Source organism: Cryptomeria japonica, chromosome 4, assembly GCF_030272615.1.
Source record: "Cryptomeria japonica chromosome 4, Sugi_1.0, whole genome shotgun sequence".
Classification (NCBI taxonomy): Eukaryota; Viridiplantae; Streptophyta; class Pinopsida; order Cupressales; family Cupressaceae; genus Cryptomeria; species Cryptomeria japonica.
Window position 1 is genome coordinate 127,344,563 of NC_081408.1, and position 22,735 is coordinate 127,367,297.

The following is a 22,735-nucleotide window of genomic DNA, read 5'->3' on the forward strand; positions in this document are numbered from 1 at the left end:
TGATGCAAGTAGGCATAGGAATCACAAGCTCTGACCTCGCCGGGTCCTCTTCCAATCACTCCTCTGTGAGGTAGTCCTGCGTACTCAACACTCCTGATCAAGGCATAGATGACGTATGAACTCATGTGGAAGGACTTAGTAGCCTTGAGTCTCCTCAACTGTACGTCTAAGCAATGGCTAATCATCCTAGCCCAATGTATCGTACCTTTCCCTTGAACGATCACCTGGATGAAGTAGAACATCCACTTCTCAAAATAGAAGGCGTGAGGGGCTCCTGTAACTCGGTTGAGCATTGTAATCAAATCTCTGTACTCCTCCTGGAAATCAATCCTGTGCGGTGTGTTCGGGATCTTGCTCAGACGGGGACGGCTCTTAAGTAACCAGTTCTTATTGATAATGCTTAGACAAGCATCTGGATCATCTTCGTACATTGATCTGGCTCCTTCTATGCTCTTGTATATCATGTCCCTGTGCTCTGGAAGATGGAAAGCTTCACTTATAGCTTCCTCTGAAAGGTACGCCAAAGTGTTCCCTTCGTTGGACACGATCGTTCTGGACTGTGGATCATAGTGACGAGCACACTCGATCATCAACTCATGGCACTGAACAGCTGGAGGAAAGCCGGCCGCCTTAATGATGCCACTCTCGATTATTCTTCGGGCGACAGGTGATGGCTTGCCAATGTAAGGGACCTCTCGAAACTTCTTTGTGCTGAAGTTGCCTAAGTTAGTATCTCCAATGTTGCTCCACTTGGACACGATCTTAGTCTCCACTTCTTCGGTCTTCTGATCTTCTTTCATGAGAGCTGAACGACTGGTGGATGCTCCCGCCTTCGGGGTTGCCATACCTACACAACATTTCATAATGAGAAACTAGATCCTGCAATATATAACATAGATTAGAGAATTTTTTAGGAAACCTCATGATAAGTCTTAGAGTTATCATTTCCTAAAAAACGATTGAGCTAGGAATTCGAAATTCAAAATTTCAAAATTTAAGCTATGACGATCTAAAACTTAAAACAATAAAACCAAATCGCCATACCTCACGAGAGAGCTAACTCTAGAATGCAAATGAATAAAATCGCCTAGGCAAAATTGATATTTCAACGTGATCTTCAAATAAATGTCCTCCTTATCAATATCGCCACCTTTGATATGTTCTTGACGTGATCTCCCAATACTTGACAGGTTCGCACAATTTAAACTTCAAGTTCGCACCTCCTTGGATGATATTTGCGCCTTCCTTTGGATATGAATTCGCACCTCCTAACTTGAAATGAAATTCGCACTTGAACTCAATTTCGCACTTCTCCCTTTGTCTTCCAAATCGCATGTGAAATGGCAAAAAAAATGATAATGTGAAAATGAAGATTTTCACCCTCCTTTTATAGCGCTTACCTCTCACCTCCATATAGGCCGACCTTTGTAAAAATAAGGCAATTTAAACGATTTTAAATAAATAACAAGGGCCGACCTTCATAAAACAATAAAATACCAAGCGCTCCCTTTGATTTTTTTATTAAATTAATAATTAATTATTAAATGCCTTCATTTTTAATTAATAAATTTCGATTTTTACAAGGCAAAATAATTAATTAATACCAAGCGCAATATTTAAATGCCATTTAATTGAATTTTCAAAACCCTTCGAATTTTAGCATTTAAATAAATTCAAAAATGTGTGCTTGAGCGCCAAAATTTGAAAATGAAATATAAAAACCTCATTGCCCTGGTCCCTGACTGAGGGACAGGAGCGATCCATCAATTGGGTCATGATCCTTGCATTTTTGATGTCCAAAGTCTTGATCCTTACGTTCAAATCAGCATTTTAGTTGGGTCCTTCGAGCTTGATTGCCTTGCTTTGTGCGAACTAGTGCCTTTGGATGTAATATCGCCTTGGTCCCTTGGAGAGGGACAGGAGCGATCCTGGTATTTTCTCCTTGACCTTGCATCTTTGATCTCAAATCTTCATTGTAAGGCGAAAAACAACATTGTTTCTTTACCCCACGCTTGTTTTTCTTGAATTCTATAAGGCATTTAGATGTTTGGAAGGATCATCGCCCTTGTCCCTTGGAGAGGGACAGGAGCGATCCATATGTTTTGGCTCAAAATGTGTCATCTTTCATCCTTGGTTCCTCGTTCATTGCCTCCTAAAGGACGTCCTTGATCTTGTATAAACTTGCCTTGACATGCATTTGAAGGAAAATGAAGGATCCTATGCAAATCGCTCTGGTCCCTTCCTGAGGGACAGGAGCGATATAGCCTCTTTGTTCAATTTGATGATCATTTAACGTTTAACCCTTTTGCATATCACCTTGTTATGATGCCTTAGACCTTGTGTGATCCGCAAAAACCTTGACCTCACATGATTTTTGAGAGATTTAGCCAATATGATTAATATCGCTCTGGTCCCTTCCTGAGGGACAGGAGCGAACTTAGGTATTTTGAGCTCGTGTTTACTTTGTTCAACTTGCCATCGCCTTCATCGCATAAAATAAAGTCCTTTTGATTCCCTTGGACATTTGGAACGTGATCAATTTTCAAAATTTAGAGCCTTTATGCAAATTTCGCTCTGGTCCCTTCCTGAGGGACAGGAGCGAACTTAGATATTATAGTGCAAATCTTTCAATGTTGGCGACCTTTGATGTTTTGTGCTTGATGAAGATGCTTCGAAACGTCCTTGCCACCTTGTTCTTTGTCTTGGAGTGTCTTGAATTTGGAAGAACGACAACATAATCATCATATCGCCCTGGTCCCTTGGAGAGGGATAGGAGCGATATTGGTCCTGTAGGCTTCATTTCATCTTATCTCCTTCAAAATTTATCTTCAATGGTCTCGTAATGTACCTTTTCACCCATCCATGCCTTGAGACCCTTTGTAACTTGGCAAGAAAATCATCTAAGACAAAAATCGCTCTGGTCCCTGACTGAGGGATAGGAGCGAACTTGGGCATTTAGGTCCCTTGTTGACATTTGGTAATCTTCAATTTGTCTTCAACGTGTTCAATTCATCGTCTTTACTTGCCTCAAACCTGAAACTGACTTGATCTTTGCCCAGAACGTGCCCTATGAAGGATTTCGCTCTGGTCCCTGGGAGAGGGACGGGAGCGATTTTTACATTTTGAGTCATTCTCCTTCACGGCGGCACTTCAAATTATATTCATTTGATAAAATGCATCTCTTTGGACCTCTTCAAATTATCAAGTCGTAAAAATCCTGCAAGGACAAAGCAATATTTGATTTTAAGCTCTGGTCCTTCACTGAGGGACAGGAGCGATTTTGACTCCTGGAGGCATTTCCGTGTTCGTGAAATTCTTCAATTTATATTCAACGGAAAGATCTCGCCTTTCTCTATCACTTGCAATTCGAAATTCATCTTGACTCTGCAGGGACAGGAAGATATTTGAAAACGAGCTCCGGTCCTTCACTGAGGGACAGGAGCGATTTTGCTCCTACAGGCCAAAATAACATGATTTCACAAGTTTAATCACTTCACAAGGCGAAAACAAATCATTTCAAATGCCTAGGATCAAAAATAAAAAAGGTCAAAATTTGGTCAAAATTCCTCAATTAGACAAAATTCACATTTCATCTTCAACACTTAGACAAATTTAAGCTTTGCACTCAAAATTTCCAATTGAAAATAGACCATTTTGGCGAATTCATTGCATTCAAAATTGCATCCTACGAAAGGAGGCTCAAAAAAGCTCTCAAGATTGACTGGATTCTGGCCTGAACAGACGGCAATTAAAACCCTAAGGCTTGACCCTAAATCCAGACAATTGACTGACTACCAAAACCCTAAAAAACGAAGCGAAAGGCGAGCAAAAAGAGGGGGTCCCCATTTCAAATGGGGCGATGTGTGAAATGGTCACAACAAAACCATGGTTAGAAATTGAGCTGCCCTTTGTATTATTTAATACATGAGCACAGGTACTACTTCAGATTGAGCTACCAAATCTAGTGTTTATCATCGAGTGACAGCTAGTCTAATTTTCTTAATATCATGATTAGTTGATACTGGCAACAGCTTTTTTTTTAGTTACATAGATTTTTGTTTTAGCCTAATATGGTTTCAGCATGGCAACAGCTTTTTTTAGTCAAATAGTTTTAGTGTTTGAGCAAATAGATAGATATCTAATATTTAATTAGCAGGCTTTTCTTTTATTATTTAAAACCTTTTGGGCATAACACTCTCCTCGCTTCATTTCAGAGTGTATCATGTTATATAAATTTCTACTGTGTTTTCTCTATCTTTAATATGTAGATTTATGAATTAGTGGCACTGCTTTTCCCAGATCTCAAGTTTAATAACGGACAGGCTTGATGGCCAATACATTGATATTGCCTTTTGCTTTTCTAGATTCAAACTTTTTACATCCCTAACAAGATTTATATAGTGTGTTTTTGACTTTTTAATTTTTGTGAGCTGAAGATGTAATTCAACTTTTCTTCAGAGTGCTTGTCGCAACGTGTGGGGCAGCCTTCATACATGGTAGTAGTGCAAATATTGAGTTAGCTCGACTTTGCTGGACCTGTACTGGTACAATGATGGTTGCTGCTTTGGCAAATTCCTTTAATCAGGTTTGATTTCTCAATCAAGTAAGGACATTTTTGAAATCATGTACACTAAATGCCGCAGTCTTGATTAAGATGGCACTACTGGAGGTTTCATATTTCTTGAAAGAGAAACACTTGATTATCATGTAATGATACCAATACATAACATTTACAGATTGTTGTAATGAATAAGGCCCTATTTGGGTTAATTGCACAAGATAATCGACAGTTCAATCTTTTGAGGGGGATTAGTTTGGAGATAACTCTGGTGTGAAGTTATTATAGTGTAATAAATGGGAGATCTTTTGGTTGGATGATATTATACTAGAATATGATTATATGCTTCCTGCAAACCCCCTTCCCCATCTGTCCCCCCTAATTTTTTTATATTGTTTTCTGTCTGGGGGCTACTTCTTTTTTATTTGCAATTATTTGCATATATAAAGGGCACCTGAAATCCTACTAATATTATGTTACTTCCTATAAGAAAATGAACATTGAACTGACTGAAGCAGAAGTACTCCGCAAATGTCCTAGTATGCTGGATGTCTATTTTTCTTTTCCTAGTATTTTCTGGATTTTATATTTTTCTGCTTTCCTTTACTCTATATGTTTATGGTTTTACTTGAGTGTTTAGACTATGACACATTTCATAAACATGCTGCTTGTGACTTTGGACATTTCTTTCTTTTCTATTCACTGGAGATAGATTATAGGTAAATGCCCTTCTTTAAGTCCAGCTATCTGATTTTCTCTTAGGATCAAAGTTGAGAAAGAAGTATTATCATTGTCAATTTAAAAACACAATTATCTAAATTCTCCTCTACTATTGGGAGCACATGGATTTTACCTTCGTTTTTGGCTGCTTCTATCAGTCTTAGCAAAGTTTCTCCCATTAGGATAAACAGATTGGGGCGGGTCACCTTGTCTTAGACCATGGGATGGAATGAAACATTTGCTTGTGACTCCTTTGAGAGAGATAATGCATATGGGAGTCTTGATACGATTGTTAACTCATCCAAATACTTGGCTATTGAATCCAAAGGTCTCAAGTGTTTGGGCTGACATGGTCCACTTGCATCACGCAAAGGCTTTTGATGTATCGAGTTTTAATAGGATCCATGGCCTATGTTAGTTTGATCGTTGTATTATTTTTTGGGCTGCCACTATAACATTTGTGATTTGCCTTCCTAGGACAAAGGCTGATTGATTGTTAGAAATAAGATTATGAAGTAGATGGTTCTTATTTCCCTACCAATTAGCTTTGAGATTCTTTGTTATTGATTGATTATAAAAAATTCAGTGCATGGATCTAGTTCGAATCTAATTTGTGTTGCCTATGGAGTTGTCTAGGGTCTTGTGAAATGGACCTAGATTTGGCTAGGTTCACCACAAGGTGAACTTGGGTGAGTTTGGGCTTATTTAGTAGGACCCAAGCAAAACTTGGGCAAACATGCCACCTAAAAATGAGTTTTTAAATTTATTTACTTTTCTGTGTTTCAACTTTAAGGTTGACCAAAAAGCATAAAAACATGAACCCTATCCTAAAAGGGCTATGCAAACCATTTGAAACACCAAAACAAACTCATATTACCTCATTCTCAATACAAAAGACAAAACTATTCATTCTTAATTATCATTACACAAATAGAGTTGGATATTGATCATTGAAATTTAAAGCTTCTAAAGTGGTTGGATTGCTATTCCTAAACAATTGCAAGAGCCTATTTATTGCCATGGAGACTGTAGAGAAAGATTCTTTTTCTTTATTATATGGTTGGTACCCAAAATTGCTACAATTAGAAAACTTCAACATCAATCATGTATGTGGCCAAATTCCAGGTCGCATCAATGTCAACAATTTTGTTTTAACTGTCGAAGTAGCCATTTCCTTAGATGTTAGTTTATTTTGGTCCACTAATGATATATACAGGTTCATCATGAAGATGATCAAGTTCTAAAGCATAGTGTCACGCCCTCGATTTGATACACCATAATTGGTGACACTCATTCCTAAATTGCAGATCCCAAATGATGAAACTGTCTTACGAAGTAAGACTTCACAGTTTCAGAAATCGAATATGCTACAGCAATCAGGGTATTACAGCATAGAGATAATAAAGCTTACCAATTGATCGACCCTCTCTCCCTCTAGCTATAGTGATCTCTAAACAAAATGAAAGATTAATTTAAAAATGAACAATAAAGCATTAAGAGAGTTGGTTAAGCATGAAGAGGCATGAAGAGTCAAGTGGTTGAAAGGAGACACCCCCGCCATTCAAAGGTCACCACTTAAGGGAAAGACATAACCCTCCACTCGATGGAAGGGTATAAGAGATTATTCCAACACTCAAGGGAAGGCATGGAATCAATCACTTGATATTTGATGAGGCATTGAATACTCAGCAGATCGATTAAATAATACTGTTTGGTATGAGTTCCTTGCATATAATAGAATAAATGCTGCTTTAATAAGCATATCCCTGCAAACTAATAACTGAATAATATTCTTCTGGTATGATTATATCACAGTAACCCTTAACTGCATCTGATTTATGAATTTCTGTAAATTATTTATTATGTGTAAAGTATATGAATTCTTTCATATTTTCTGAGTACTTCCAGCCATAGTAGAAGGAAAGTAGGCCTGCAAGTAGGGTATGGTGATGGGACACTCCTCTATGGTACGCTACCTCTATGAGGGAACTAGATGGTTCCATGAGGCCAAGGGGGTGCAGAGGGTATTGCCCTTGGGCCCAGAGGAGATGGCATTCCAGGGCACCCTGTTGCAGCCTCATTCCCCTACCATGGTGCAAGGAGACCAATCATAGAGAGAGAGGGAAAAGGTTGGCCCAGATGAGGGGATAATGGAAAAGTGGACACCTCACTGGGTAGACCACCCCATATGGATGGCATGGGCCACATGGAGCCAAGAGGGAAGGTGTATCTGCTCTTGGGCCTAGGGTAGAGGGTCCAAGACACCCCATCGAAGTCACATTCTCCCAAGTTCTCCAATGGTTGAGTCCTCCAGAGATATGTAATATTTTATGACTGAAATAATAATTCTACTATGAATTTACTGATTATTATTGTAAATCTGATTCTTGGAATCATTGTTGTAAGTGGCTTCTAATCTGTTTGCAGGGTCTAAATCTGGAGAAAGGTATTCTCTAACCCACTTTTCTATTTGAAAATTGAGAAATTAGGGCAAATTTAGGGCATTCCCAACTAGGGGACATTGCACATAGAGATTCCAATGTAGGTAGAGGAAAGAAACAGTGAAGTTAAAAGAAAGACTAGTGGCAGATGCTAGATAGAGGCAAAAGGGATCAAGGTCAAGGAAAATCTTCTTTGGCTCATTGAAGCGGAATCATTTAGAGGGATCATATTTTAAGCATGAAATTGCCATTTTGGGGAATTCAAAATTCAACACAAGTAGTTTTAGTGCATCCTACAGATCAAATTTTCTAGTTTTAGAAAAAAACTAAATTTTGCTTTTTTGTTGTCTTGGAGGTCGAGGAGGGAAGCATAGAAATCAAAAGTTTATATTTTTAGAAAGTTTTTTTTTTCTTTTCTCTTTTTGCATTCTTGGCAAATAGCAGTGGATGACAATGGCAGAAGGTTATCAGGGCAGTTTCAAAGTGACACCCAAGATGAAGCATATCAATATTTAATTATTTTTTAGAGGAGATGATGATTAGTTGAAGCAAGTTAAAGACAAAATCAGAAGATTAGAGCGTGTGATTGATATGGACACTCAAGATGAGAAGCAACAATAGAAAGAAATTAATATTTATATTATTTAGAGGATGATGATCAAATTACTTTCAAAGCAATTATTTTTGTTATTTTTAAAGCATTGAGAAACTGCAGCTAGAAGGTTATAAATATGTCCACTACACATATAATGTAATGAATGGATGCCAAACTTATCCTATTTTATAAATATTGTAAGGGATTCCTTAGAGATGACTATATTTTCAATCAATTGATAAAACTTAAATGCATGTACACATCTTAAGCCTTATTATTGTTTCTCTTTGAAGCAACACCTTGTTGGGATTTCATTAGATAATTTTCTGCTATAAAAGAACTTGTAAATTTTTATTCAAAAAAATTAAAAATAGAAATTTGCAAGACTATTAGTGTATTTCTTTAGTTCTTTTAGCTTTCGCCAACCATATATCTGCAATGTAGCATATTCTAGTTTAATCTTTATGATGTATCTTAGCAACCCATATGGTATTTTTTCCCAATTTTGAAGTTATGCTTTAATGAGATGTATAAAGACAAAAATAAATTCATTTGAAGTCTCCTAGTGTCTGGAGAGGACCCCATGTAGGTATTTGAGATGGGGATGCATTTTCGATAAGGGAGATGAGTATTAAAATAATAATTATTGAAGATTGTTGAGATTGACCTTGTCCCTTCTGCTGGAAGGATTAAGCTTTACCCATGTTCTTATCCAAAGCTTCAGCTGTGAAGGCCTGTTCAGTGGACGAACTAGCGTTGCTTCCAAACTGTTGCTTCCATCGATCTTGCTGTAGAATCTTGTTGCAAAGATCAGGAAACTTCAAATCAACACTAGTAAAAGAGATATTGAGTGTATCAACGAAATGCTTGTAGGATTGAGGCAGACTTTTCAGCATGATCACCACCATATCCTCTTCCACCATGGTTTGGCCTGTAGCTTCCAACTGGTCACGAATGTCCTTGATCTTCGTAAGATGTGCTTGGATAGATATCTTTTCATCCATGATAGAAAACAACATATATTCTTCAGAAAAAAGGCTCCGCTCTTGTTTGGATGTTTCATGAAGATCCTTCAAGAGATTCCAGATCTCAGATCTCTTTAGATGTTTTACTTGAAGGCACTTGAGGGAGTTAATCATCTATGACAGACAACTTGATGAGCATGACGGCCTCTCGATTGCGCTCATCAAATTTATCCTGGTTTGAACTCGATGTTGTAGGACGAGTAGCCTTGCCCAAAACAGTTTGATCAAGGCAACTATACTCCAAAATAGTCAGCATTAGTTCTTTTCAGGTGTTGTAGTTGTGGCCATTGAACTTATGACTGTGTTCCAATATGATGTTGGTCAAAGATGCCATCACAGAAATCGAAGTTGAACGAGGTCAACCTTGTGAAGGCACAAAAAATGAGACAAAAGAATTTGATTAAAAATCAGAATAAGAACAACTGCACAAAGAATCTGAAACCTTGGAATGGACTTCGAGGCACAAATCCCAATGCACGAATTTTGAGGTTTTTTGAAAACCTAGAAATTGAAATTTCCTACAAATCTGAACACTAAATTAAAAAAAAAAATAATAATTTGTTGAAAATAATATTGATTTTTTTTCAAAAGTTAGCAAAAAAATAGATTATTTAAAAAAAGGGCAAAACCCTAGGCGTTGGTGGAAAACACAAATCCACGATTTTCTATATATCATTCACAAACCCACTTTTGAAGATCGTGTAGAAAAAAACCGGGTCACACAATACACAAAGAATTGGTAGAAAATAGTAGAAAAACCATGAAAAATCACGGTGCCAAAAGGAACGGTTGTGTCTCTGAAGATTCCGATGTGGGTCGGTGTTGACGTGTATTTTGTACACTATCAAACACAGAATAAAATACCCAAGGGTACCTTATCCTCTCTTGAGTAAAGCCTCTGAATGCTGAAGATATCGCGAAAAGGATCAATCAGGGTGACTTCAAGGTTCTTTGTTGTAGGATCTCTACGTGTGGATAAGCACCAGTGGTCGTTGTAAATGCTGTTTCTTCAAGGGGTCTTACGCACTTTAAAAGTTGGTCCGTGTTACTCTTACTTGACTGCAGGAACAGGAATTTCCTAACACTAACAAATTCTCAAAAAAGATCAAAAGATAGGGTTTTCAAGAGATGAATTCTAATCTAATCCTAAGAATGACTCAATGTAGGCTAAACTTGGTAAGATTCTACCAATTTCAGTATTGCCAAGGAATTACAACTCTACTGGAATTGTTGCGATCTTCTAAGGTGATTAGTGATTTTCAAATCATCAGGAATTATAGATACTACCATAAAGATACATATCAATAGTTCAATAATGACTGAAGGTTCAAGCAATCTAAATATCTCCAGTTGACCACGCAAGGCGTCCTTACAATTAGTAAGAATCTAGTGGTTTGGAATGTGAATCTCACCAAAGATCAAGCACAACACTTAGTCCTTCAAATTTAAATACTACTTCGACTGAGAAGGATTCAAGAAAGTAAACAACCATGAAGATAGCCACGAGAATTGCAATAAAACACCATAACTTCAATATTTTATTGATCTCAAAGCCAAAATAGACAACAATTGTTTGAAATTCTTTCTTCACTACTCAATCTTGCTACAAAATAACTTTCTTCTCTCCAAAGCTCTAACTATTATCTATCTCCTTAATATCTAATTTCTAATGACAAAAAGAAAATGAGTGAGGGTATATATAGCATCCTCAATTACAATGAACGACCCAGATCAAAAGAAGATCAACGATTGAGATTCTGACACCTAAACCCAATTAGGGTTTGTTACAAAAAGTTCCCTTTTTAGATGAACATTATTAAATGCATAGCCAAATATTTAATTGGCACAAAAATCGAGGAAACATAGACCAATGATAATTAAGATGCCACATCATCCTATAACAACCGTTCTTCTAGAACCTTGTTCCCTTTCCAATGCTCTTTCTTAGTATATGCAACGAATCTGGACACAATTCCTTCAATCTCAGCAATAGGAATCTCAGGAAGATTCTTCATTCCTTCCTCCAAGTGGATAACTTGATCAAAGGCAGTGAGAAGAGCTGTTTCCCATCCAGGTTCGAGTTCTTTGATCTTCTCAATCAGGAGCATAGTAGTGAACATTAGATCCCGTTGCTCATCTGTGATGACATTCTCATCTTTGCAAAAGATGAGCTTGACTCTCTCTTCCAACTCTTGGAGGTCCACATCCGTCTCAACTTCGATCTTCCTGCCAAGAATGGTACACAACACTTCAAACACCTTATCCTGAATTGGATGGATGACACCTTCAACTTGATTGCATTTGGTGCAGATGTCTTCAAAAAGAACTTCTTTCATTTGGAGTAGAGTTGACCACTGAAGTAGGTTATGAGCTCCTCCATCCATTATCTTTTCTTGTGCTAGGATCTTCCTTGGTGTTTGCCTGATTACTTGCAAAACAGGAATGATAACATCTCTAGTGTGAGTGAAAGCGGCTATAGTTATCATTAGGTTGTGGACGATCTCAAGGACCTGGATAGCTCGGTGGACGGTCTTCATCATTCTTGTTGTAAATTCAACGACTATCGTGTGGGATTTGTCAATCCAAGAGCTCATAAGCTGAACCAAGCTCTTGACTCTTTCTGCCTCGCCAACTGATTCAAGGGGAAGTGCTTGCACAGGAGATACTGCCGGATCCTGACGTCTCAAGGGCTGATTGAGATGACTAAAGTAGCCTCTCCAAGCACCGACTTCTCTCTCAAGCTTTCTATTCTTTTCCATTTCTTCTTTAAGTTTGTCTTTAAGTGCTTCAAATGAATCGGTTGCCTCATCCAGTGCTTGTTCAGTAGTGAGTGGACCAAGCTCAAATGTTTCTACATCATACTCATCTGCAAGGATTTCACCTTCATACTTGTCCACTACCGGCGTGGCTATCTGCAATTTCCTGGATCCTGTCTCATCTCTGATCACCTTGGACATCTTGGTGGCCTTCTTCTTCTCCGTTACCTCTTGAGAATTTCCTATAAGACTCTCTAAGTCAATCACATCTTCTTCATCTTCAATCACAATCACCCTTGTCAATCTCTCTTTTAACCAATCCGGAATGGCGGATCTTGTCTCTCTAACTTGTATTTCCTTAGGTAACGCTTCATCTTCTCAGAGAGGAAATGTCGCCTCATCATCATTTCCCTAATCCTCCTATAGCTCATCAATTTGCAGCGGTTGACTTGATGAATGTTGAGTTGTTTGGCCCTTCTCTAGTTTATCATTCTGTACCATGGATTCCATAGATTCATCAATCTCAGGTACCATCTTCTCTTGACCTTCAGCTTGACTTGCCTTCTTTCCATGTCGAGAAGATGTGCCTGATGGGCGATCTCAATTGGCCTCTTGCTTCTTCTTGGAGGGTTCTCTTTTCTCAGGTCTTTCTTTCCTCTTTGCGCCTCTGGGATGAGAATTGTCTTCACTTGCGCTCGCTCCTCCTTCTTCTGGCCTTTCCTCCAAAGTAAAAGTCATTGGTATGTTCTACTCTCTTAACTTCTGAAGTTGTACATCCACCCATCTGCGAGTACATGACAAAACTGGAGCCATCAAAGCTCTCAAGTCCAAAACCTCAGGTTCATTCCAATCTATCTTCACTGCTTTGTCTTCTCTGTCATAAGATGACTGGAGATGTCTACCGCTATCCTGAGCTTGATCGGCTACTCTGTAAACTTTGCATTTCCTGATAAAATCTAAAGATAATCTGGAATGCATCTTTCTTTTCACTTCTAAATCACTTGAGAGATCCATCTAGAAATCCTCTACCTGAAATTCGTGTTTGTACTTCTTACCAACTGTCTCCTCCATATAACCATGACGATCAAAATTCTCCCTCGAGGCAAATAATGTGAATGAATATAAAGCCAATTCCTTCTCTGCATCCTCCAAGGCTTGAGTATTAGGACATACCTCAACTGAATTCCCCAATATGATGGGCACGGGAACTCCATGTCCATGCTTGTGTCTGGATGCCTTTGCATAAGCTGCCAACTATCTAGTCACCTCAAGTAGCACTATCCTGTCTGTCGGATACCTCGGCAACATGTAGGGAGGTGAAGGACACCCATGAATTCTGATATATTTAAACTTTTGAAACTGGATGAACCATGCACAATGCTTCTTCACATGTTCTTGTGCATCCAGAGATAGTCGATTATGAATCCCACCTTGCAATATCCTAGTGATGTTCATCGTGAAGGTATCATTGACTAACTTGTAGTCACCTCTAGGAGGATGATGCAAATGAACATAAGAGTCACAAACTCTCACTTCTCCGGGTCCTCTTCCGATCACTCCTCTGTGAGGTAGCCCTGCATATTCGAAACTCCTGATTAGGGCATATATGACATATGAGCTCATGTGGAATGATTTAGTAGGTCTTAGTCTTCTCAATTGCACATCCAGACAATGGCTAATAATTCTAGCCCAATGAATTGTTCCTTTTCCTTGGACTATCACTTGGATGAAGAAGAACATCCACTTTTCGAAGTAGAAGGCTTGAGGAGCCCCTGTAACTAGATTGAGCAAAGTTATCAAATCTCTGTACTCCTCCTGGAAGTCGATCCTATGTGGTGTGTTGGGAATCTTGCTCAGGCGAGGACGACTTTTGAGCAACCAATTCTTATTGATGAGATTCAAGCAAGTGTCGGGATCATCTTCATACATTGACCTGGCTCCTTCTAGGCTTTTGTAAATCATATCTGTAGTCACACAAATCTGTCCAGCTTAATTAAATAAATATTCGCTATTTATTTGATTAAAAATCCACTAGCCATCAGTTAATTAAATAAATATTTAATTAATTCATCTCCAAACATTCTTCTATTAATTAAATAAATTATTCAATTTATTTTAATTAATTCATTAAATCAAATTCCAATCAATTAAATAAATAAAAGCTATTTATTTAATTAAAATCTCCTTTTCCTCTTTTAAATAAATTAAATAAAACATTTATTTAAATCATTGTCCCCCCCCCCCACTTGCATTTTCCTACAAATGCAACTTGCACACATTTATTAAAATAAATGAATTTTTATTTTAATAAAATCCTATTTTCCCTCACCCACCAAATCCACTTGCAAAATCTAATCCCCTTCTAGATTCTTCTAACCCCTTCCTAATTAGCCTAATCCATCCCCTAATTATTGTCACATTCCTAAGCAAAATGGAGTCACTTTTCAAAGACTCCAAAGTCTTTGAAAAACATTTAATGCTTTGTGGGTTCAACAAATTAACTCCCAAAGTCTTCCAAGACCACTAATGGCTCTTACATGACCATTTATGGCTCTTACATAACCATTTATGGTTATTTCAAACTTGTCCCCCCAAACATTTATTGTTTTGACCATATTCATCCATTTCACATTTGCACAAGAATTTATCCATTGGATAAAAACTTTATTCTTTGAATAAAGAGTTTATTCATTCAACTAACTTTGACTTTAACTTCCAAAGTCATGTCAAGCATTTAATGCTTATTCCCTCTCCTTTCAACCTATCTCACATTGACACTTGTCATCCTGGGATTGGGTTGAAAGCCTTCACGTGGATTTGAAATCATTCAATCCTGACCCTTGTTGAGATTGCTCAATCTCAACCATCCATTGCTCCATTTTTCCTATAAATAGAGCCCATTTCTTCATAATCCAGATCCTGAAAACTTGTATGCATTTAAGCTATAGGCATTTTAAGAGAGCATTTTAGCATAATTAACTAATATCTTGTCATTTTGGATAAAATCAATCATTTTAGTATCAATAGCTTAATATTAGCTTCTTTATTTACATTTAGAGCAATATTTCAATCTCAATCCTCCATAAGCATCCATAGTGCAAAAAGCAGATGAGAGCTACACTATTTTGGAACTTGGAGAGGAGAGGAACAAGGGAGAAGGAGCTAAGAGCATGCTAAGAGGCATTTGGAGATGCCTCATTATCTTTATTTCATTAGTTAGATATATTAGCATGATTTTAGTGTCTCTCTTGATATGCCTGTTTAGATTAGTTTTTGATTGAATAACACTAACGATTTTCTTGTGTGTCTTGTGTTGTTTCTCGTAGAATAACCTTGTCCATTTTGCAGGGCATCAATATCTTTATGCTCTGGAAGATGGAGAGCCTCACTTATAGCCTTATCTGAAAGGTAAGCCAAAGTGTTCCCTTCCTTGGATATGATCGATCTCGATTGTGAGTCATAATGGCGGGCACACTCGATCATCAGCTCATGACACTGGACTGCTGGAGGGAAACCGGCCGCCTTGATGATGCCACTTTCAATTATTCTCTTCGCGACAGGTGATGGCTTGCCAATGTAGGGGACCTCTCGAAACTTCTTCACATTGAAGTTTCCCAAGTTGGTATCTCCGATATTGCTCCATTTGGATACGATCCTGGTCTCTGTTGACGTGTATTTTGTACACCATCATACACAGAATAAAATACCTAAAGGCATCTTATCCTCTCTTGAGAAAATAGTCTCTAACTGCTGAAGATTCGCGTAAAGGATCAGTTAGGTAGACTCCAAGGTTCTTTTAGTGGGGTCTCCACGTGTGGACAAGCTCCAGTGGTATGATGTGATTTGCTGGAATCACAAGGGGACTTACATTGAACTTCCGATCTGCTTTGCTGGACACAGGCTCTTACTAACTTAGATTAAAAAAATGGAAAAAGGATAAGGGCGAAGAGAGGATCTAATCCTAATACTAAGAATGTAGGAGCAATGACTTGACCTTTTGATGAAACTCTAACTAGGTCTTGTTTTGACATCAATGGAACATCTACACAAGACTAGTGCAATCTTCTAAGGGGAGCTTTATGATGTTCAAGTTATCACCGCAGGCATAGATACCATCCAAGTTGATGCATATCAATGAAGAGGCAACAAATTGAAATTGAGCTTAGGCTGAATGATTCCAGTTGACTACGCAAGGCAAGTCTGCAATCAACAAACTGCTAGTAGTATGGATGTACGAATTCCACCATCAATCAATCACATTTCCTCCATTCATCTAATTATCTACCATCTAAGATTGAAGACTCAACAAGAAACCATGCAAATTGCAAGAAAAACGACATATTTCACCATTACTTCAATGAAAATGGAGTTTGTTTACAATCAATGGCAACAATTTCTTGCCTTGTCCTCCTATTCTACTCTCTAACTACTTTCAACTATTTACAAATCTCTCTAATTCTATCTAAAAATCTCTTTCACTCTAATTCTCCTTTTACAAATGAAATGTTTGGGCTTATATAGTGCCCACAATACAATTTGATGGCTTAGATCAATTCAAGATCAATGGCCAAGATTTTACAATGAAAACCCTAATTAGGGTTTGTTACAACCATTACATAACATTTAATGCTTGACCAATGATAAAATTGTATTGCTTGGACACATGTCCCTTCTAGAAAAATCGACCAATGGATAGCCGGGGTAGGTACATCGGAGTTTGTGCCACCTTCCATGAGTTAAGTACATTGAATCTGGACATGCTGAGATGGACTTCTCTGATTGGAGAAATGATGACTAGGACGCCACCTCATCTGACACTTGAAGCTTGCTAGATATTTAATTTGATGTCGTTGAGAGGCTATCTTTGATTAACTCTTGTTCTAACTCCTTTTGTCCTTGATGTGCAGGATGATGTACCTCGCCTTGGAACGCTGGATTGGAAGAGGTCGCCCATGTCTTGGCTTGATCGTCCTGGCGAAGACCGTCCTTGATCCGGCTTGATTTTCCTTGAAGAGACCTCCATTTGACGCCTACACAACATTTCAAAATTAGTAACATGATTTTGCAATACATAACATAAATTAGAGAGCAAATTTTAGGAAACTTAATGATAAGTCCTTTATTAATCATTTCCTAAAAACAACTGAGCTAAGGCAAAACAAAATTTCAAAATTCAAAAATAAGGCAATGACGATCAAAATTTGAAATTAAAACAAGAGATCTTGCCATACCTTACTTGAGAGCTTAACTCTAAAATGCAAAATAAAGGAATTCGCCTAGGCAAAATTTGAAATTCGATAGTCTTGATGTGATCTTCAAAAGAACGTTCCTCTTATCAACTTCGCCACCCTTCAAGCCTTGGACGTGATCTTTTCTTCAAGTTAGCAATTTCGCCATCTTTGATATGTCTTTGACGTCCTAGGCAACTTCGCTCAAATAGAAACTTCAAGTTCGCCTCTCCTTTGGATAGTTACTAGTGCCTTCTAGCTTGAAATGAAATTCGTTCCTCCTTTGCCTTCTCCAAGTCGCATATGAGAGATGATAAATGATGATGTGAAAATGAAATAAACTACCCCTCCCTTTATAGCGCTCACACCTCTCACCACCATTTAGGCCGACTTTGTAAAAATAAAGCAATTTAAATGATTTTTAAATGAATAACAAGGGCCGACCTCCATAAAACAAATAAATACCAAGCGCTCCATTTAATTTTTTAATGAATTAATAATCAATTATTAAATGCCTTCATTTTTAATTAATAAATTCGATTTTCTTACAAGGCAAAAATAATCAATTAATACCAAGCGCTAAATTTAAATGCCATTAATTAAATATCGATTTTCCTAGCATTTAAATAAATTCAAAAATGCGTTTGAGCGCCAAAATTTTTAAAAAACATGGAAAATATGTACCTCATCGCCCTGGTCCCTGACTAAGGGACAGGAGCGATCCATCACTTGGTCTTGATTTTTTGCACTTTTGACGTTCAAAGCCTTTAACCTCACGTTGGAATTGGCATTTTCGCTAGGATTTTCAAACTTGAGTGACTTGTCTTGCAAATAAATGTCCCTTAGATGTGATATCGCCCTGGTCCCTTGAAGAGGGACAGGAGCGATCCTGAAGCTCTAGCCAAAACGTGTCATCTTTCATCCTTGGTTCCTCGTTCATTGCCTCTTAAAGGACGTCCTTGACCTTAGCTATCCTTGCATTGTCTTGATTTTGTCGGAACATGAGTGTTTTAGTAAAAATCGCCTTGGTCCTTGTCCAAAGGACAGGAGCGATATGAGTCCTTTAACTTAATTGATAACACTTTTACGTTCAAAACTCTTGCATATCATCTTCAAAAGACACCTTGTACCTTTTACCCCTTTGCAAAACCTTGACTTAACGTGATTTTTGAAGGAATTAGCAACTATAATCAATATCGCTCTGGTCCCTTCCTGAGGGACAGGAGCGAACTTCAAGTCTTTGGGTTCATGCTTGCGTTCTCCAACTTGCAATCACCATCATCGTGCAAAATAAAGTTCCTTGATCCTTCGTGATCACTTGATGCTTGATAAACTTTCAAATTTTAAGCCTTCATAAGAATTTCGCTCTGGTCCCTTGGAGAGGGACAGGAGCGATTTTAGCTCTATGGGCCTTATTTCACTTTGTCACCTTCAAAACTTATATTCAACGGGTTCGTAATGTGCTCTTCTATTCATCCATGCCTTGAGATCGGTTCAAACTGTGCAAGAAAGTCATCCACAACAAAAATCGCTCTGGTCCCTTCCTGAGGGACAGGAGCGAACTTAAGCATTTTGGTCCTTTGTTGACGTTTGATAATCTTCAATTTGTCTTCAACGGGTTCGATTGACCTCCTTTCTTGCCTTCGAACATAAAATTTGCTTGATCTTTGCCTAGATCGTACCTTATGAAGAATTTCGCTCTGGTCCTTCAGTGAGGGACAGGAGCGAATTTGACCCTCTAGGCAAAACTTCATCATCTCATTGTTTTTGATCAAGTCTGGATGCTCTATCATGCTCATTTCGTCCTTCACCATGCCTTTGATGTCTCGATTCGTCCAAACAAGGTCAGGAATGGCTCAACTAAGCATTTTCGCTCTGGTCCCTTGGTGAGGGACACGAGCGAAATTTGACTTGTCGCACTCTCGATCAGGACAATTTTAATGGAATATAACATTTAAGTATAAGTGACATTTCCTTCTATGTTTCTTCTTTCTTATACTTTAAGTTATATTCCATATATACTTTCAGGATGTTTGAGAGTGGTTTCAGACCTCCAGGAGTTATATTGCAAAATCTAGTTTTTGGAGGTTTTTTCAGTTTCCAGACTTAGTCAAATTCAGGATCAGGGCATTCCAGACTTAGCCAAATTTCAGGATCAGGACCTCACTCAAGCCGGACTTGCTACCCTGTTGATCTCCCCGACAGCACTTCAAGTTATATTCATTTGATAAAATGTACCTCTTTGGACCTTCTCACATCGTCAAGACGTTAAAATCTTGCAAGGACAAAGCAAAATTGGATTTGTAGCTCCGGTCCTTCACTGAGGGACAGGAGCGATTTTGCTCCTACAGGCCAAAATATCATGATTTTACACATTTTATCACTTCACAAGGCGAAAACAAATCATTTGAAATGCCTAGGATCAAAAATCAAAAAAGTCAAAATTTGGTCAAAATTACTCAATTGGACAAAATTCATGTTTCATCATCAACACTTAGACGAATTTAGACTCTGCGTCAACATTCCAATTGAAAATTAGACCATTCTGGCGAATTCATTTCATTCAAAATTTGCATTCTAGAAAAGGAAACTCAAAAGCCCTCAAAAGCGACTGGATTCTGGTCCGAAAAGACGGTAATTAAAACCCTAAGGCTTGACCCTAAATCCAGACAACTAACAAACTAACAAAACCCTAAAAAAAAGCAAAGCGAAAACGAACAAAACGAGCAAAAAACATGGGTCCCCATTTGCAATGGGGCGATGTGTGAAAACGTCACAACATCTAGCGCCACCTTGAATAAATGTTGAAAAACATTTCAGAGATAAAGACTCAATCGACACCTAGAACCTCTGGAAAATTCAACCTAGCTCATCAAGAGATTAGAAAATGTACTCAAAGTAGAAGGAGAATCCTTAACCATATCTAGACACTTAGTCTTTGATTACCCAGGTGTGTGCAAGTGTATTCATTCCTCTCGACAAGACAACTATGACTTTCAGGTTCCCCTGTGATAGGCTACGTAGTTTATCTGAACTTCAAAAGCATCCTGGATAGAGCCTCGCTGCCAGCCAGACGTCCATAGTCCCGACGAGGTTATCGCCGCAAGCTCACGAACATTGCTCCATTGCCAGCCAGGCGTCTATAGCCCCGATGGAGTTACTCGCATATTCCCTTTAGCCAATTTTGATATTTCATTTCATTTCATTTTTCTCCTCATTTTTCTTTTTCGTTTTCTCTTTTTTCTCATTTTTTCCTTTTGATATTGCTTTTCTCTTCGTCAATTCCTTTTGGCTCGTAAGCAGTGAAGCTTACTAGGGTTTGAGGATTGCGATGGCGCTGAAGCTAGATTTTAGATTTTTCACCAATCACAGCTTTGCCTGAAAACCATAATGACTCGGAGTCTATTAATGTGTGAAGATATAGTAATCAACAGATGTCGGCATCAAGACACAGAAAATGATTCCCTTCCAAGTCAAATACAGGTCCTGATCAGATGATAAAGCTGGAGAGGAACAACCTCGGATTCCAAACACTTCATGAATAGATATCTAAGAAATGAGTCTAACATAAGATCCAAGATATTGCCAGTGTGCGGGCAACAACACAAACACCCCTCTCACAAGATGGAGACTCCCACTCAGGACACCTAAACTAAAGCAAACCGACCGACAAACCGACTCAAAGCAAACTAAACTAAAACGCACACCAAAAGCAAACAACTAAACTACCTGAGCCACACTAGATCATGAGTCAAATGACTCAAGGCAAATTAAGAACAAGGCTCAAAGACCTCTAACCTAAAAAAAGAAAACCTACTCTAAACCTATATACAAGAGTCCTAGACTCGACACGACTCAAAGAAGCAAAATATATACATAACTTTACATGATTTCTCAGGTTGTGCAACAGGAGCATGGTGAACGTGATGGTTCTCAGTCGGGCAAATTCATCCTTAAACACAGAAAGGCAAACTCTCACCATGCACATCTCATACTCAAGCAAATTTTCACTCAAAATGATCAATTGAGGTAATTCATTAGGACCATGATCAATCCAGATGCAAGTTGTTTTCCCAAAATCCCCATAATCAAAATCATAATAACTTTCAAAGCTAGGATTAAGGAAAGAGACAACCTGGCATGTTTCAAGCTCAGACGGAATTGTATTGTCGAAAGCGAGGTCACCAGCTGCTTCAGGAGGTCGCCATTGATGATGAATCATTCCACGGGCGTCCACAACATGTTGATCTTGATTAGGAAGTTCCTCTTGAAACAAGCTCAGCGCCCCCTCGAATAGCTCAAGATTCTTTGTTTTTACTGAGATATCTTGCATAAACCAGGCATCTTCATGAAATTTTGTTAGCATATCTTCAAAAATGAGAGTCTCCTTGATGGACTGATCTTCAAACATCTCCTCTAGTGGATCAAAGATAATCTCAAGTGGCCTTTCTTCTTCAAGTATAGTCTCGGGAGGTCGGAGCTGATGGTGGATCATATCACTCCCAGTAACTTGCTTATCTAGAAAAAAATTTGGCAGTAATTCCATTTGTGTTTCCTCTACAAGATCCTTCAATGTTTCCTCAAATAGCATAAGAGTGATGAAATCTTCAAGCGCCCCTTTGAATTGTTCTTCATATCTGGGCTCACTTATGATGATTTGTATCTCTTTGTTCAAATTCTCAACTTGATTGTCTTCTTCAATGAGGCCATTTGAAAACTCCTGCAATTCAATTTCAAGGATCTCCTTTTGTAGCATAAGTGAGAATTCTTCAAGGAATGAGTCGTCCTCTCCTTTAATTGCTTGTTCAACTCCTAGATCTTCCTTTATCATTGTTTGAGTATTTTCAATTGATTCTTCAACTTTTGTTTCATAGTATTCCTTTTCAGGTGCAAGGCATGGCGGGCTTTTCATTGTAATACATTGATCATCAGGTGCACTAGTATCGTCAACGTACACTTGATCCTTCTCACATTCAGATGTTGGAGCAATGTCCTGTTCATAGGTTCTCCTGAATTCGGCTGCGAGATGTGCACCCCAAGATCCGTTCATAATACATTCTTCTTCGGACAAAGTTGGCATTCCAAACTGGCTTCTGACTTGATTGATAGCCATTTCACATACTGAGCAAGTAAATTCCGAGTGAGGTGAGTTGTGAATTCTACACCACAATGGTAGCAATATGTTTTCAAGACGCATTTCACCATCCAAAACGAGTTGACTCTCGATCATCCACATGAAGCTTAGAAGAGGATCTTTAGTCTCTGGGACACTGAAGTTGCCTTCTTCCGTTTTTGGCCTAGGGACATCCCAAAAGAAGATTTTTCCCTGTGCTGCCGATTCCATCCTTGATAAGTACTTCAAGCAATGCATCTCATCATGTTCCTCTGTCTCATGAACTCGACACTGCCCTT

The 22,735-nt window shown here is 38.3% G+C and overlaps 1 protein-coding gene across 2 annotated transcripts in view; it reads left to right on the forward strand.

The window, feature by feature from the left end:
- LOC131074118 (pentatricopeptide repeat-containing protein At1g76280) overlaps positions 1 to 22,735 on the forward strand; it is a 254,542-nt gene that overhangs the window by 17,321 nt on the left and 214,486 nt on the right. The window contains exon 2 of one of the 2 annotated variants that reach the window (XM_058010671.2): positions 4,459 to 4,585. In XM_058010671.2, the coding sequence (XP_057866654.1) occupies positions 4,459 to 4,585 (127 nt within the window). Of the gene's footprint in view, positions 1 to 4,452; positions 4,586 to 22,735 lie in introns of those variants that run through there. The other variant, XM_058010672.1, reaches the window with a different exon arrangement.